This window comes from Suncus etruscus, chromosome 6, assembly GCF_024139225.1.
Source record: "Suncus etruscus isolate mSunEtr1 chromosome 6, mSunEtr1.pri.cur, whole genome shotgun sequence".
NCBI classification, from domain to species: Eukaryota; Metazoa; Chordata; class Mammalia; order Eulipotyphla; family Soricidae; genus Suncus; species Suncus etruscus.
In genome coordinates, this window is record NC_064853.1 from 26,863,144 (window position 1) to 26,879,451 (window position 16,308).

Below are 16,308 nucleotides of genomic sequence, written 5' to 3' on the forward strand. Positions count from 1 at the left end.
TCCATGCAGTTCTGAGTATAAGAGTGCCATCCTCTGACAGACTTCAAATAGAGACTGCTGTGCTGACAGTAGAAGGAGAGGTGGCCTGGGTAGATGCAGGGAAGCCAATGGAAGGCAGCTTTTCAGGAAAGATAAAAGTGACTTGAACTAAGGTTAAAGGAAAAAAAAATCTTTTTTTACATATATATTTGGAAACAAACAAGATTTACTGAAAGTTTGGAGATGTGAGAAAAAGAAGAGTTGACTATGCTGTGTTTCTTTGTTTTGTTTTCGTTTTGTGGAGGTAGAGAGTGTGATTGAGAATAGATTTGGGGAATGTGGGGGTGTCAGGAGGTTGGTCATGCTAGGTAAGATTGTCAGGCATTTAAGGGAAATTTGAATGTATAAATTTTGTACTTACAAATTTGAATTTACAGAAGGGTTTTTAAGTAAAGATTGTGATTAAAACTATGAATCCTCCAATCAAATAGCCTAATATTCTTATAAAACAAGAGGAACAGAGATAGTACAGGGGTTAAGGTGCTTACTTGCCTTGCCCATGGCAGGCCTGGGTTTGATCTCCAGTATGGCATGTTCCTATATGTCCCCTGAGCACTGCTAGTAGTGATCATAGAGCCAGGAATAAGCCGGTGCAACAACTGATAGAGCCCAGTAATAAGACAAAAATTTATTTTCCCTAAGGATTGGCTTTAGGGAGTAGGAAATTAGAAGATAATAAAGTTGAATGTTTGCCTTGCATGCATTCAACCAAGGTTAAATCCCCTGTACCTTAAATGGTCTCCTGAGCACCACCAGGAGTGATCCCTGAGCACAGTGTCTGAAGCGTGCCCTCAGAATACCTCTAGGTATGGTGTCTAAGCCAAACCCACATAAAAGTGGGCTTTAAAAAATTGTTGACTAAGCCTTCTCTTGCCTCTAAAGAAAAATAACTAAGTCAAATTTATTGTATTTCAGGATCTTCAAGATGAAGTTGAAAGGGAAAATACCAATCTTCAAAAACTACAGGCCCAGAAACAACAAGTACAGGAACTCCTTGATGGGCTGGACGAGCAAAAAGCCCAGTTGGAAGAGCAACTCAAAGAAGTTAGAAAGAAATGTGCCGAGGAGGCCCAGCTGGTAGAGTTTGACTCTTTACTGTGCTTTGACTATTGCATTGTGCTTCTCATGGTTTAAGGAAAACAATCTCTGTCGGCAGAGGTAGTTAGGTGATAGTCTGGTTAGCAGTTGGATATAAAGAAAATGAAGCAAGGTTCACCCAGAATTTATAGACACTCTTCAGGGGAAATAGAGTATGTATTTTCCAGCACATAAGATGACTTTTTATCCCATGAAAACCTTAAAAGTCGGCAGTCATCTTATACCCTGGTATACGGCATGCTGAAACTTACTCCAACTTCAGTGATGAGTGATCTGCCCCCCTCTTCCCATCCAGCTGCCAAGCATCATCACTCAATCCTCTGCTTGTCCTGATTCATCTTTCAGGGCACACAGAGGAACTGAGTTACTGAGCACTGCATCCCATCCAACTGCCGGGTGTCATCATTGGTATGCAGCTTTCCGGTGCTCAGTCCTCTGCTTGTCCTGATTTCAGGACACACAGAGGAACTGAGTTACCGAGCACCACATCTCATCCAACCTCCATGTATTCCGCCTTCCTGTGTTCAATCCTCTGTTCAGCTTTTATGGGAAAACGAGGAGTCACCCTTTCTCCCTCTAGCTGTCCTATTAATTACTGCACCCCAGCCAGCTTCTGTTGGAGGAGCCCCCTCTCCCTGCTCTCATTGTAAATCACGATTAAAAAATCACAGTCAAGGGCCCAGAGAGATAGCACAGTGGCGTTTGCCTTGCAAGCAGCCGATCCAGGACCAAAGGTGGTTGGTTCGAATCCCGGCGTCTCACATGGTCCCTGTGCCTGCCAGGAGCTATTTCTGAGCAGACAGCCAGGAGTAACTCCTGAGCAACGCCAGGGGTGGCCCAAAAACCAAAAAAAAAAAAATATCACAGTCACTCATTACAAATGACAAATGTAAAATGATTGTTGGTACTTCAAAGTCTAGCTTTATTAAACACATACTATTAACCTTTGAGGGTTCTACTGTTTTTCTCTTACATTTTTTAATTTCCATTTGGTGTGCATTAAAAGAGAGGTAGTTTTATATGGTGAATATATGCAAACCCTATATTTTAACAGGAAAAGTAGGGGTTCATCTTATACGCCCAGTTAGTTGTCTTAAACGCTGGAAAATACGGTAATTGATGTACTGTTTTCTCCATTTTTAATATGCAGGTATTATTATATACTTCAACTCTTTTTTGTTTGTTTGTTTGTTTGGTTTTGGTTTTGGTTTTTGGGTCACACCCGGCAGTGCTCAGGGGTTATTCCTGTCTCTATGCTCAGAAATTGCCCCTGGCGGGCACAGGGGACCATATGGGATGCCGGGATTCGAACCACCGTACTTCTGCATGAAAGGCAAACACCTTACCTCCATGCTCTCTCTCCAGCCCTCATACTTCAACTCCTTATTCCTCCCCAAATTGACTTTTCCACCCAAAAGCTACATCAGATCACACCAGAACAGCCAGATGAAATAAATCTATTGCATTATGAAATATTTTAATGACATCTTTTTTTAAATCCCCTTTCTTTTCATTTGCTTCTATAATGCAGATCTCATCCCTGAAAGCTGAAATAACCAGTCAAGAATCACAAATTTCTACTTATGAAGAAGAACTGGCCAAAGCTAGGGAAGAACTGAGTCGTCTACAGCAAGAAACAGCAGAATTAGAGGAGAGTGTGGAGTCAGGGAAGGCTCAACTGGTACCTCTTCAGCAGCAACTGCAAGATTCACAACAGGAAATTAGTTCCGTAAGTCTTTGTGGTGGTGAGAAATATAAATAAGCCCTCACATAATTTTGAGACGTGGAAGGAGATCTCCAAATCAGCATGTAGGGTTCAGGGGCTACCCTTAGTGATACTGGCCAGCTTTGTGGGCTATTCCTGACTACTCAGGAGTAACTCCTGGTTGTGCTGAAGAATCATATGATGCAGAGATCAAACCAGGGTCGGCCGGATCCAAGTTAAACACCTCAATGGTACTATTCTTCTAGTTCCCGATTCATGTATTTTTTCTTTTTTTTTTTTTTTCTTTTTTTTTGTTTTTTTTTTTGGGGGTCACACCCGGCAGTGCTCAGGGGTTATTCCTGGCTCCAGGCTCAGAAATTGCTCCTGGCAGGCACGGGGGACCATATGGGGCGCCGGGATTCGAACCGATGACCTTGTGCATGAAAGGCAAACGCCTTACCTCCATGCTATCTCTCCGGCCCCTCATGTATCTTTTCAATGAAGAAAAGATTCCTTCATCTATTGCTTCATCTCCCTCTTCCTAGTTTATTATTTAATTAATCTGTTATGTAGGTAGTTTATTATTACCTGTCATAAATGGAAAGTACCATACTTCTTAGTACCTGGTGGCTATCATTGGAGCAGTGATTGGTCAACTGGTTTAGTTTTTAATTTTTGCCACTTATTATCTGAATCAGATTCTTACATATCAGACTCTTCATATTTGAAATTGCATAATCAAAATTATCTCTACTTTTGTTTGTTTGTTTTTGGGCCACACCTGGCGTTGCTCAGGTGTTGCTCGGGTTACTCCTGGCTCGGGTTACTCAGAAATAGCTCCTGGCAGACACGGGGGACCATATGGGACACTGGGATTCGAACCAACCACCTTTGGTCCTGGATCAGCTGCTTACAAGGCAAACGCCGCTGTGCTATCTCTCCGGGCCCAATACCCCTACTTCTTAGGACTGCTGCTGTAAGGATTGAGGCAAAACCTGTGAGATATTGTAGCATAATGCCTGATACTTCTGTTCAGAAAGCATTGCTTACTTTTATAAATAGTAACCTATCTTCTTACTTGTGATTCTGATCTTAAAAATCAATTTTGCTCATTTGGGAATTCTTATTTGTTGTTTCTTTTTTTTTGTTGTTGTTGTTTTAAAGCTCCAGGGATTAAACCTGTGACCTCAGATAATGTAACCAAGTGCTGCATTTCAATTTTTAAATTAGGAAATTTTTTTATAGAAATAAATATGTAGTGGGGCCAGAGGTACAGTGAGTAAAAAAAGAAAAGAAATAAATATGTAGTGTTGTGATGAGGCTTCTCTAAATGGAGAATAAGGTTTCTATAGGATGATAATAAGAAAGACATGAATTTAGAAATCATGCCACTCAATTTTTTAAATTTTAAATGTGAACTAAATGAAGCCAACTAAGGTTAAATAATTTATCCATGATTGCATAGCCTTTACAAGAGCCAAAGAGATTTAAGGCACTTATGTTACATGAAGCCAACCCTAATCATGTAATTTATATAACAGTAACATTCTCCCCAGCATGTTTGGTTCCATGTATGACTTTTTTAGTGAGCTTTTTGCTTTAAGAATTTTTGCGGGGCCAGTGGTGGCGCTAGAGGTAAGGTGGCCTTCCATATGGTCCCCCCAAGCCAGGGGCAATTTCTGAGCGCTTAGGCAGTAGTAAGCCCTGAGCATCAAATGGGTGTGGCCCAAAAAAACAAAAAAAAAAAAAAGAAGAATTTTTACTTTTGGGGGTCAGAGAGATTCACAGCAGTAGGGCATTTGCCTTAGACGCAGAAGGATGGTGGTTCAAATCCCGACATCCCATGTGGTCCCCCCCAGCCTGCCAGGAGTGATTTCTGAGCGTAGAGCCAGGAGTAACCTCTGAATGCTGCCAGTGTGACCCCCCCCCCCAAAAAAAAATTTATGCTTTTTGGGGCCAAAGATAACACAGTGATAGGGTGTTTGCCTTGCACGCTGCTATCCTGGGACAGACCCGAGTTCTATTTCGGGTATCCCATATTGTCCCTCGAGCTTGCCAGGAGTGATTCTGAGCACAGAGCCCTGAGCACTGCCTGATGTGTCCCCACCTAAAAAAAAGAATGTATGCCTTTTAATCTATTTAGAACTTATATTTTTTTCAAGTATAAATGCTAAATAGGTAATCTAAAAGAAAGTTTACTAAATGGGACCAGAGAGATTGTACAGTAGGCAATGCACTTGCTTGGCTTGCATGTAGCTAATTCGTGTTCAATCCCTGGCATCCCAAAAGAATGCCACAAAACAAATACGGGTTTTTTTTTTTGTTTGTTTGTTTTGTTTTTTTTTTACCACATTCAGTGGTGCTTAAGGATTCTTCATTTAGGAATCACTCCTGAAGAGCTCAGAGAACCATATAAGATGCCGGGATCAAACCTAGATCAACTATGTAAGATAAGATTCTATCCACCATTCATCCCCTGAATGAATATTTTTTAAAACTATTCTTTGAGTTTTTTTTTTGTTTTTTTAGTTTTTGTTATCTTTGGTTTTTGGGTCACACCCAACATCGCTCAGGTTACTCCTGGCTCTATGCTCGCTCAGAAATCGCATCTGGCAGGCTCGGGGGACCATATGGGATGCCAGGATTCGAACAACCATCCTTTTGCATGCAAGGCAAAAGCCCTACTTCCATTCTATCTCTCTAGCCCCCCAATTCTTTGAATTTTTATAAGAAATATTTTTGAGGCCAGAAAGACACTCAGAGGGTTAGTGTTCATTGTCTGTATGCAAGAGACTCAGGCTCAACCCCCAACACTGCTTGGTCCCATAGGCAATGCACTAGGAGTAGCCCCGAGCACCATTAGTTATGGCTCAAAAATAAATTTTTAAAACTTTTTAAATAATTTATGATACCATAAACTTTCATTGGATTTAAGGATACAATTTAGAGTTGCTCAGACACCACAATCCAGTTTTAGACCATTTTCATAACTCCCAAAAGATTTTTTTATTTGTAGTCAGTCCCGAGCCCTAATACCATTAACTACTAATTTGGTTTTGCTTCTAAAGTTGTGTCATTCTGAGAATTTCATAGAGATGAAGTCTTATTCGTGTGGTTTCTCCTCTTAGTATAATGTTTCTGAGCTTCACCCGTGTATCAACAATATATTCCATTGTATATTTTATAAAGTGTTTTAGTTGTCCATTCACCGGTTAATGGGCATTTGAGTTTTTTTTTTTTTTAAACTGATGTAAACTCCTGCAAATAATTCTTTGTATTTTCCACAAGTCTTGGGTATAGGATAAATGCTTATATTGTAGGGTTTTTTTTTATCATTTTTTGTACTTTTTACTATACCATTTTACATTCCCATTAACATATGAGGTTCTAGTTTGTCCTCTTTACAGTTTGTCTCTGTACTAGTGAGCCTTTGAGTTTCATCTGATTATCATCTGCTTTTGAGTATTATTCTAGAAAGTGTAAAGTATTTCAGATAATTTTTCATTTGCATTTCTCTAATACTGCTCTGCTGAATATCTTTTCATGTGTTTAGTGTTAATTATAGCCTTGTATGGTCTCTTAAAATAAATGTTTATGTAAGTTTATTTCCCTTTTAAAAATTGAACTCAGGGGCTGGAGAGATAGCACAGTGGTAGGGCATTTGCCTTGTACACTGTTGACCCAGGACCTACACTAGTTCAATTCCCAACATCTCATATGGTCCCCTGATCCTGCCACCAGCGATTTCTAAGCACAGAGCCAGGAGTAATCCCTGAGCGTCACCAGGTGTGACCCAAAAGCAAAAACAAAACAAAAGAATAATAATAAATTGAATTGTTTGATTTACTAAGTTACAAAAGTTAAAAATAAATATTCTGGGGGCCAGAGCGATAGCACAGTAGTAGGGCGTTTGCCTTGTTTGCACAGCCAACACAGGAAAGGCCCCAGTTCGATTCCTGACATCCCATAAAGTCCCCTGAGCCTGCCAGGAGCCATTTCTGAGTGCTGAGGCAGGAGTAACCCTGAGCACCACCAGGTGCGACCCCAAAACCAAAAAAAAAAAAAAAAAAATTCTGGATATGCCTTTTATCAGATATTTGATTAGTAAATTATTTTTACTTACACTTTTACTGTCTTTTCCTGACTTTTCTGAAAGGGCACTTTACAGTGAACATATAAATGAGAAAAGTAGAAAGAATTCTAGATATTATAAATAATTACTGAGAAAAATGAAATCATGTTTGTGGGCAAGGAAAATAGTTTTAGCAAATTATACTATCATTATCCCAGAGTATATTTAATATAATTTGGAATTATAGCATTGCATTTAGTCTACAACATTAAGAATAAATTATGAGATCGGAGCAGTGGCACAAGTGGTTAGAGCTTTTGCCTTGCACACACTGACCTAGGATGAACTACAGTTCAAATTCTCAGCATCCCATATGGTCCCCCAAGCCAGAAGTGATTTCTCAGCACATAGCCATTAATAACCTCTGAGCATCATCTGATATGGCCTAACGCCAAAAGAAAAGAAAAAAATTATAATATTTTTTATTGGGAAGGGACAGACCCCATACCTGGGCTTTCTCCTGGCTTTGCTTTTAGAAATCACATTTGGCTAGTCTTGGAGGACCATATGCAAGTGCTTTCCCTGATAAACTATCTCTCTAGTTTGCAAATGTACCAATTTCTTACTTTACACTAGTGACATTTGTGTCTTTCCCACAGAGGGCAGTATATGCCGATGAGTCTATAAAAATGAAAATCTGGTTGTAAATTAGCCAGTACTTTCAAGGTTCTCTGATGCTGACGTACTTTTTTCCATGACAAATAGAATAACTAAAGAAAAAAAATTCTGTCTTGTTCCTAGTATTTAGAGAAAAAGAAAATGCAAAGAACTGTGTTCCTAACTCTGATTTATACTACTTAGACTAATATAAAAATTTTAAATGGAGACTAAGGGAGAACAGGATTTTGGTGACAAGTGAATGAAAGAGCTAGACATTGAAAACCTATTTGTTTGGGCCCGGAGAGATAGCACAGTGGCGTTTGCCTTGCAAGCAGCCGATCCAGGACCAAAGGTGGTTGGTTCGAATCCCGGTGTCCCATATGGTCCCCCGTGCCTGCCAGGAGCTATTTCTGAGCAGACAGCCTGGAGCAACCCCTGAGCACCTCCGGGTGTGGCCCAAAAACCAAAAAAAAAAAAAGAAAACCTATTTATTTAAGATCAATTGGCTCAAAAAACTATAAGTAACAAATACATTGACTATTAACTCTACATACTGAGTATTATTTTTGGTCTTAATGTTTTAGATTTTAAACAGGTTTGTAAAGGATATTGATATTGGGGCCGGGCGGTGGCGCTGTAGGTAAGGTGCCTGCCTTGCCTGCGCTAGCCTAGGACGGACCGCGGTTTGATCCCCCGGCGTCCCATATGGTCCCCCAAGAAGCCAGGAGCAACTTCTGAGCGCATAGCCAGGAGTAACCCCTGAGCGCCACAGGGTGTGGCCCAAAAACCAAAAAAAAAAAAAGAAAAGGATATTGATATTGATTTAATGGACATGATAAAACTATTTTTAATGAAATAGTATAGGAAATACCAGCGTGAATTACATGTAGTAAGAATAAGTTCTTATGGAACTTCTCTCTCTCTCTCTCTCTCTCTCTCTCTCTATATATATATATATATATATATGAAATATACATGCAAATGTACTAATATTAATTACATACACTTACATATGTATTATCACATTATTTTCAGAAATATTCATCATATTCATGTATAATATACATAATAAGTGGGTTAGGGTATAAAATTATTTCTATGGAGTAAAGTTTAAAAATTATGTCAAGAGCATAAGGACATATTGAGCACTTTCATTGTATATCGTTGAACTAAATGTTGAAGAGCCTGAAGTCTTTAGCTTTTTAATAACTGGTGAATTGATGGGAAAAGAGTAAGGAAACAATATTATAATTATAGCAAATATAGTGTGTTTTCAGGTACTTTCTTTTTTTTTTTTTTTGGTTTTTGGTTTTTGGGTCACACCCGGCAATGTTCAGGGGTTATTCCTGGCTCTATGCTCAGAAATCGCCCCCCAGCAGGCTCAGGGAACCATATGGGATGCAGGGATTCGAACCAATGTCCTTCAGCATGCAAGGCAAACGCCCCACCGCTGTGCTATTTCTTCGGCCCCTGTGTCAGGTACTTTTGAGTACGTTGCCCATTATTTACATCTTTGCCTTTTGTTATTGTTGTTGTTTTGGTTTTGGTCATACCTAGCAGCGTTCAGAGGTTACTCCGGCTTTGTACTCAGAAATAGCTAGCCCTTGGCAGGCTCTGAGGACCAGATGAGATGCCAGAAATCGAACCCTGGTCAGCTGTGTGCAAGGCAAATGCCCTACTGCTGTACTATCTCTCCAGCTCCTTTGCCTCATTTAATAATAATCTCATGGAGGTAGTTCTTATACACCCTGTATGAAGTAAGAAATGGAGACCTGGGGCCAGAAAGATAGTAAAAAAAAAAATAAGGCACTTGTCTTGCTTGCAGTCTACCCAAGTTCAGTCTTGGTATTGAACCCAAGTTCAATATTTAGGCTTCTAAACATCACCAGTAGTGATCCCTGAAAACAGAGCCAGGAATAAGCCCTGAGCACTACCAGGTATGGCCCCAAAACATGAAAGGAAAAAAAAGGTAGCCGGAGAGATAGCATGGAGGTAGAGCATTTGTCTTGCATGCAGAAGGATGGTGGTTAAAATCCCAGCATCCCATATGTTCCCCTAAGCCTGCCAGGAGTGATTTCTGAGTGCATAGCCAGGAGTAACCCCTGAGCAGTGTTGGGTATGATCAAAACAAAACAAAACAAAACAAAAAAAAAGGTGACAGCTAGATTTACATGTTTCCCAATACAGTGTGTTATTTCTTAGTTTACAGTTCTGAAAATATGTATGATAAATTGCAGATTCCAGATTAAGCAGTTTAAAAACTTATGGGAAAGCAATCAATGTGTCAACTGTCAATTGGTGATTTATGTTTGCTAGAAGCAAAATTCACAACATGTTAATAAAGGAAATTCCATTATATTTTTTTGTTTTGTTTGTACTTTTCATTTTAGAGACACACTCAGATGTGCTTGGGGTTTACTCCTGGCTCTCTGCTCAGGGATCATGCCTGATGGGCTTGAGGGACCATGTAGGGTGCTGGGGATGGAACCTGGGTAAAATGCTGCAACTCAAGCACATTATCTGCAGTACTGTCTCTCCTGTTATTATTTTTTAATCATATTTTAATGGAAAAATCTAGAACTTTTCTGAAATTTATTATTTTTTATTAATTTTGGGGGTGTCAGAGAGATAGTGTATAGGCAATGCCATGCATGAGGCTGACCCTAGATTAAGCATTGTATATGGTCCCTCAAGTAGGATCAGAGGTCCTTCCTGAGCACAGACCAGAAGTTATAATTCTTGAGTACCACTAGGTGTAGCCCAATCCCCCTCCATTCCACTTCTCTGTAAGAAAACAACATACATTTTACTTTTACTTTTTTTCTTGATTGCCTTTAACATATATTTATTTATTGTAAATAATGATATAAATAAGCATTTTTCTCCTGCCCTCTGATTTCCAACATTGTAAAGTCAGGAATATAAAATGACTTGAATATTGGTATATGAGCTGCCGAAGTGAACACATGACTTGAATATTGGGATCATGAAATATCTTGCTCTGATTCTTTACTCTTTTCCTCAATACTTGGACCATTTTTTTTAAATTGAATAGTTGTTTGAATCATGTGATTTTTGAATCAAAGTTCCTAAAGCATTCAAAATATGTATCAAAGCATGTATATGTATACACATACACATGAGTGAATTTCCAGAGGAGAATTTACTAGATTTGAGTAATGAAGTATTTTCTCTAATTCATATTGCATTCCAAGGGAATTTTTTTCTAAAGAAAGCAAATATAGGGGCTAGAGCAATAGCACAGCCTTAAGACCTTTGCATTGCATGTGGCCAACACAAGACGGACCCTGGTTTGAATCTCAGCATCCAATATGGTCCCCCAAGCCTGCAAGGAGCAAATTCTGAGCACAAAGCTAGGAGTAGCCTGAGAAACCCACCCCACCCCCAAATAAAAAGAAAAAAAAAAAGAAATCAAACATACTTGAAAGCTAGTACAGCTAGTAGGGCATCTGACTTGCATGTGACCATCTGTGTTTCAAATTCCTGTATTGCATTGCCCTAAGCCCTACCAGGAGTGATCCTGGAGTGTAGAAACAGTGATCCCTATTGCCCTAACCATGTCATCCCCCACCAAATAAAGTAAATTAGTCATTGACAAAGTTTTAGGGAATAGCCATTTTTGTGTTATATGTCTTTCTAGTAATAAAATCTGTTTTGTATTTTGTTTACAGATGCAAATGAAACTCATGGAAATGAAAGACCTAGAAAACCACAATGCTCAATTAAACTGGTGTAGTAGTCCGCACAGCATTCTTGTAAATGGTGCTGTGGATTATTGTAGCCTCAGCACCAGCAGCAGTGAAGCAGCCAACCTTAATGAGCATGCGGAAAACCAGAGCACCTTCGACACTGAACCCATACAGCAGGAGTCTCCAGTAAGTTTAATGTTTCTATGATCTTGAGCCAGAGAGATAGCACAGTTGTAGGGCATTTGTCTTGCACACAGCCCACCCAGGACAAACGGTGGTTCAAAACTCGGGATCCCATATGGTCCCTTGTGCCTGCCAGGAGTGATTTCTGAGCACAGAGCCAGGAGTAATTCCTGAGCGCTGCTGGCTGTGACCCAAAAACCAAAAAACAAAACAAAACATGATCTTCATAATCAAATTCAGGAAAAAAACTTTTATTTGTATCATACTTAATATAAATATGTGACCTTGCCTTATCTAAGGATAGTTGAGGTTTTCTTTTAATAACATAGAGGTACTGCCCTAAAGGTTCTGATTACAATGAAAATACAATTTTAGCTAATCTATTATAGAGTATATTGTCAAAGTGTGAGTTCTGTAGATGGTAACTTTTAAAAATATAAACAGTTGGGCCCGGAGAGATAGCACAGCGGCGTTTGCCTTGCAAGCAGCCGGTCCAGGACCAAAAGTGGTTGGTTCGAATCCCGGTGTCCCATATGGTCCCCCGTGCCTGCCAGTAGCTATTTCTGAGCAGACAGCCAGGAGTAACCCTGAGCACCGCCGGGTGTGACCCAAAAACTAAAAAAAAAAAAAATTAAAAAAAAATATATAAACAGTTATGTTCTTTCGCCTAAAATTAGAAACCATTATTTTATAATGGTGAAGGTACTTTATTTCTCAATTAATTTGAGAACTTCAGCTATGTGCAAGAGGGCAGCTGTGTTCTACAGATGTAGCTATGTGAGCTACAAAGACCTATGTAAGTTCAAATACCTTCAACCTTGCCTTTGCACCATACAATCTAGAAATAGAACATTGTTGAGGACTGTGAGAAAGGAAGCATGGGATATTCAAGTAGGCCCATTGGGAGGGTTCTGTGATTTTGTAGGGTTTATTTTACAAGTGGGTTTTGAATAAGACTAGTTAAGCAGAGGATGGTACATTTCAGCAGAAAACAAACCAGCATCAGCATAGGTTTGAAATGGGAGAAAACATGCTGCCAGTGTCTTGAGATATTTTTGAGGGCTCTATTGTGATCTGGAAGAGTATTATTGGATGATGCTCTCTCTTGTTATTTGCAAGTGTCTCTGCTAACTTGGTCAAAATGTCAGTGTCCTCACATCATTTAAACTTGCAGAACTAGAGTTTTTAGGACGGAATCAGATACATACAAAATCCTTGAGTGATTTTGATGTGCACCTGGATAAATAATGAACACTTTTTGTCAGTAAGTGCTAGAAATTAAAAATTTCAAATCATCTTGAAGCTCTGGGGTATCTTACCTTATTGAAGTGAGTAGCCAAGAAGCAAAAAATAACATTCTCTTTCCCTTTTAGAAAATATGAGAAATAGATTGAGAGTGTCATACATTGAGTTAGATACATAAAGATATAGAGACTGTTGGAATGGTCTGTGTAAGAGGCTACACTTGGCAAATAATACAGGAGAGGTTAAAGAATACAACTTTAAAAGTATTAAAAATCAGAGCCGGAGAGATTGCATGGAGGTAAGGCATTTGCCTTGCATGCACAAGGACGGTGGTTCGATCCCAGCATCCCATATAGTCCCCCGAGCCTGTCAGGAGCGATTCCTGAGCGTAGAGCCAGGAGTAACCCCTGAGCACTGCTGGGTGTGACCCAAAAACCAAAAAAACAAAAACAAAAGAAGTATTAAAAATCATGGGGCCAGAGAGATAACACAAGAGTAGGACGTTTTCCTTGCATGAAGCTAATCCAGGATGGAGCCAGGTTTGATTCCCAGCATCCCATATAGTACCTCAAGGCTGCCAGGAGCAATTTTTGAGCACAGATCTAGAGTAACCCCTGAGCACTGCCAGGTGCGCCCCCGTCCCCAATAAAAAGAAGTATTAAAAATCAGGACTGGGGGCCAGAGAGATAGCACACCGGTAGGGCTTTTGCCTTGCATATGGCCAACCCAAGAGGAACCCAGTTTGATATCCTGCATCCCATATGGTCCCCCAGCCTGTTGGGGCCTATTTCTGAGTACAGAGCCAGGAGTAACCCCTGAGTACTGCTGGGTGTGGCCCAAAAACCAATCAATAAATAAAGTTTAAAAAAAATAAAAATTAAGACTGGAACTATTGCACAACTATCGATAGCACAGGAAGGTGTTTGCCTTGCACTCATCCGAACCTGGTTAGATCCCCAACATCCCATATGGTCCCCTGAGTCTACCAGCAGTGATTCCTGAGCACAGAGTCAAGAGTAACACCTGAATGCTGCTGGGTGTGGCCCAAAAGCAAACAAAAAGGGTAGTAAAAATAAATATTTGGGGTCCAGAGTGATAGTATAGTGGCTAGAGCACTTGCTTTGCAGACTGCTGATTGATTCCCTGGCATCACATATGATCTCCTGTGCCTGCCAGGAGTGAATGTAGTCCCAAAACTAAAATACATATGTATTTATTTGACAGGCTTAATTTAACTTAGGTGATGTAAATACATTATTCTTTCAAGCACAAAAGGCAAATTAGTAGGGTTTTGTTCAAAAAATGGTGATAATATGAAGTGAAATTGATCTTGCCAGTTTTTTTTTTTTTTTTGGGGTTTTGGTTTTTGGTTTTTGGGTCACACCCAGCAGCGCTCAGGGGTTACTCCTGGCTCTATGCTCAGAAGTTGCTCCTGGCAGGCTCGGGGGACCATATGGGAAACCGGGATTCGAACCACCGACCTTCTGCTTGAAAGGCAAATGCTTTACCTCCATGCTATCTCTCCGGCCCCGATCTTGCCAGTTCTTAAGCCTTTTTACTTAATGGTTTTAAATTCAGAATGCAATTAGAAATCATTTTGAAGGATTTTTTTTTCCCAGAAGGATCATGATCTGATTTACATTTTAAATCTATGATTTTGACTACTATAAGTACAGATCAGAAGGTCACATGTTAGAGTCAGGAAGGCAGTAGGAATGTTATTACAGTAATTAGGACCAAAATGATGAAACTGAAATGGAGAATAGGGAAGATTTGAGAAAGAGAGAGAAGGTAGACTTTGCAAGACTTAGAGGCTTATTAGTTTATGGAGATTGATCAAAGGGAAATGGTTTCAGATGACCTAGTTTTCTAGTTTGAATGACTTGAGTGCTTAGTGATGCTATTTTTCTATGAAAAAATTTTAGGGTAAGCTATTTCATGAAAAAGTTCTGATTTCTTTTTTAAAAAATTTAGTAATATTTGGTTGTTTGTTAGTTTACTCTACCAAATAGAAATTATATTGTTAGTTCATTGTAACATTGTCTTGTAGGCAAGAAATAGTCCCGAAATACCGCCTATTGGGGTGACCGATGAAAATGAAGTGATGACGGAAGCTGTTAATGAAAACATTTGTCCTGATTTTAACAATGAAAGACAGTCAAAAGAGGTAAAAAAAAAAAAAATGCTTTGTTTGGAATGAAAGAGGTAATATCAGGTTGTAAGACTTGCCTTGTATGTGGCCAACCCAGTTTCAATTTCTGGGACACATATGGTCCCCTGAGCTCCCAAAGCAAAAAAAACAAAAATTTTAATGAATATTTTTGTTTGTTTTGAATTTTTTTTTTGGGGGGGGTCACACAGCAGCAGCGCTCAGGGGTTACTCCTGGCTCTATGTTCAGAAATCTTTCCTAGTAGACTCGGGGGACTATATGGGATGCCAGGATTCAAATCACCTTCCTTCTGCATGCAAGGCAAAAATGCCCCACCTCCATGCTATCTCTCCAGCCCTTTAATGAGTATTTTTATAAGTGTTCTTATTATTGGTTTTTCTTGGTACCAGGCTAAGGAAAAAAAAACTGATTTACAATTGCAGAAATATTTGTTATATTAACACCAGTTCCATTTTCAGAACATTTTATTTTATTTTAAAACATCTTTAAAAACTGTGATTCCTGAAACAATGTTTTTTTTTTTAATTTGAAATCATTTTAGGACGATCCATTTAATGTAGAATCAAGTTCACTGACTGATCCAGTTGCTGATTCAAACTTGGATTTTTTTCAGTCTGATCCTTTTGTTGGCAGTAAGTATTCATATTTTATATCACATATCTACCAACCCACAAAACATCTCTTAAGAATACTGGCTTTATAAAAAGTAGGGCTTCAGTTTTGAGAGCCTACATGTTATAACAGAGGTAGAAAGGAGTAAGGAATAGAGATTTAAAATGCTAGATTTGATGGCATTTTTTTGTCTTCAGGGAACTAAATCCTGTGACTTTGCATTGATAATATTTAAGAATGCCTGATAAAGAATTGTGTTTTGGGGTCAGAGCGATAGCACAGAGGTAAGGTGTTTGCCTTGCACACGGCCAATACAGGATGGACCTCAGTTTAAATCTGGTATCACATATGGTCCCCTGAGCCTGCTAGGAGCGAATTCTGAGTGCAGAGCTAGAAGTAACCCCTGAGCGCCTTCAGGTGTGACCCCAAAACAAACAAACAAACAAAAAATAATGTGTTTCTTCTTCAAAATAATAATCAAAAGAAATCAATGTATGGGCTGGAAAAGGAAATTGGGTACTTGTAAGTCAACTAACAGTTGCCAAAAGTTTCAGAATCACACTTTTAAAATAGTAGACACTATCAGCGGCCTCTCTGGCTTTATGGAGACTACAGTCATATTAAAGAAATTAAATTTAATTTAATAAATTAAAATATCTGATGACAATGTAAAATGTTATAATACTGCTTGTCTCAAAGCACTTTTTACATTTTATTTCTAAAATTATATTGTAATAGGTGGGGTTGGGCCACACCCAGGGCAGTCAGGGGGTTACTCCTGGTCCTGTGCTCAGAAATCACTTTTGGCAGGCT

At 39.3% G+C, this 16,308-nt stretch overlaps 1 protein-coding gene across 2 annotated transcripts in view; it reads left to right on the top strand.

Moving 5' to 3' along the window:
• Nucleotides 1–16,308, top strand: part of EPS15 (epidermal growth factor receptor pathway substrate 15) — a 169,472-nt gene that overhangs the window by 120,090 nt on the left and 33,074 nt on the right. For both annotated transcript variants that reach the window (XM_049774674.1, XM_049774675.1), the window contains exons 14-18: nt 955–1,116; nt 2,669–2,866; nt 11,267–11,470; nt 14,763–14,879; nt 15,425–15,515. In XM_049774674.1, coding sequence (XP_049630631.1) covers nt 955–1,116; nt 2,669–2,866; nt 11,267–11,470; nt 14,763–14,879; nt 15,425–15,515 — 772 coding nt within the window. The remainder of the gene's footprint in view (nt 1–954; nt 1,117–2,668; nt 2,867–11,266; nt 11,471–14,762; nt 14,880–15,424; nt 15,516–16,308) is intronic.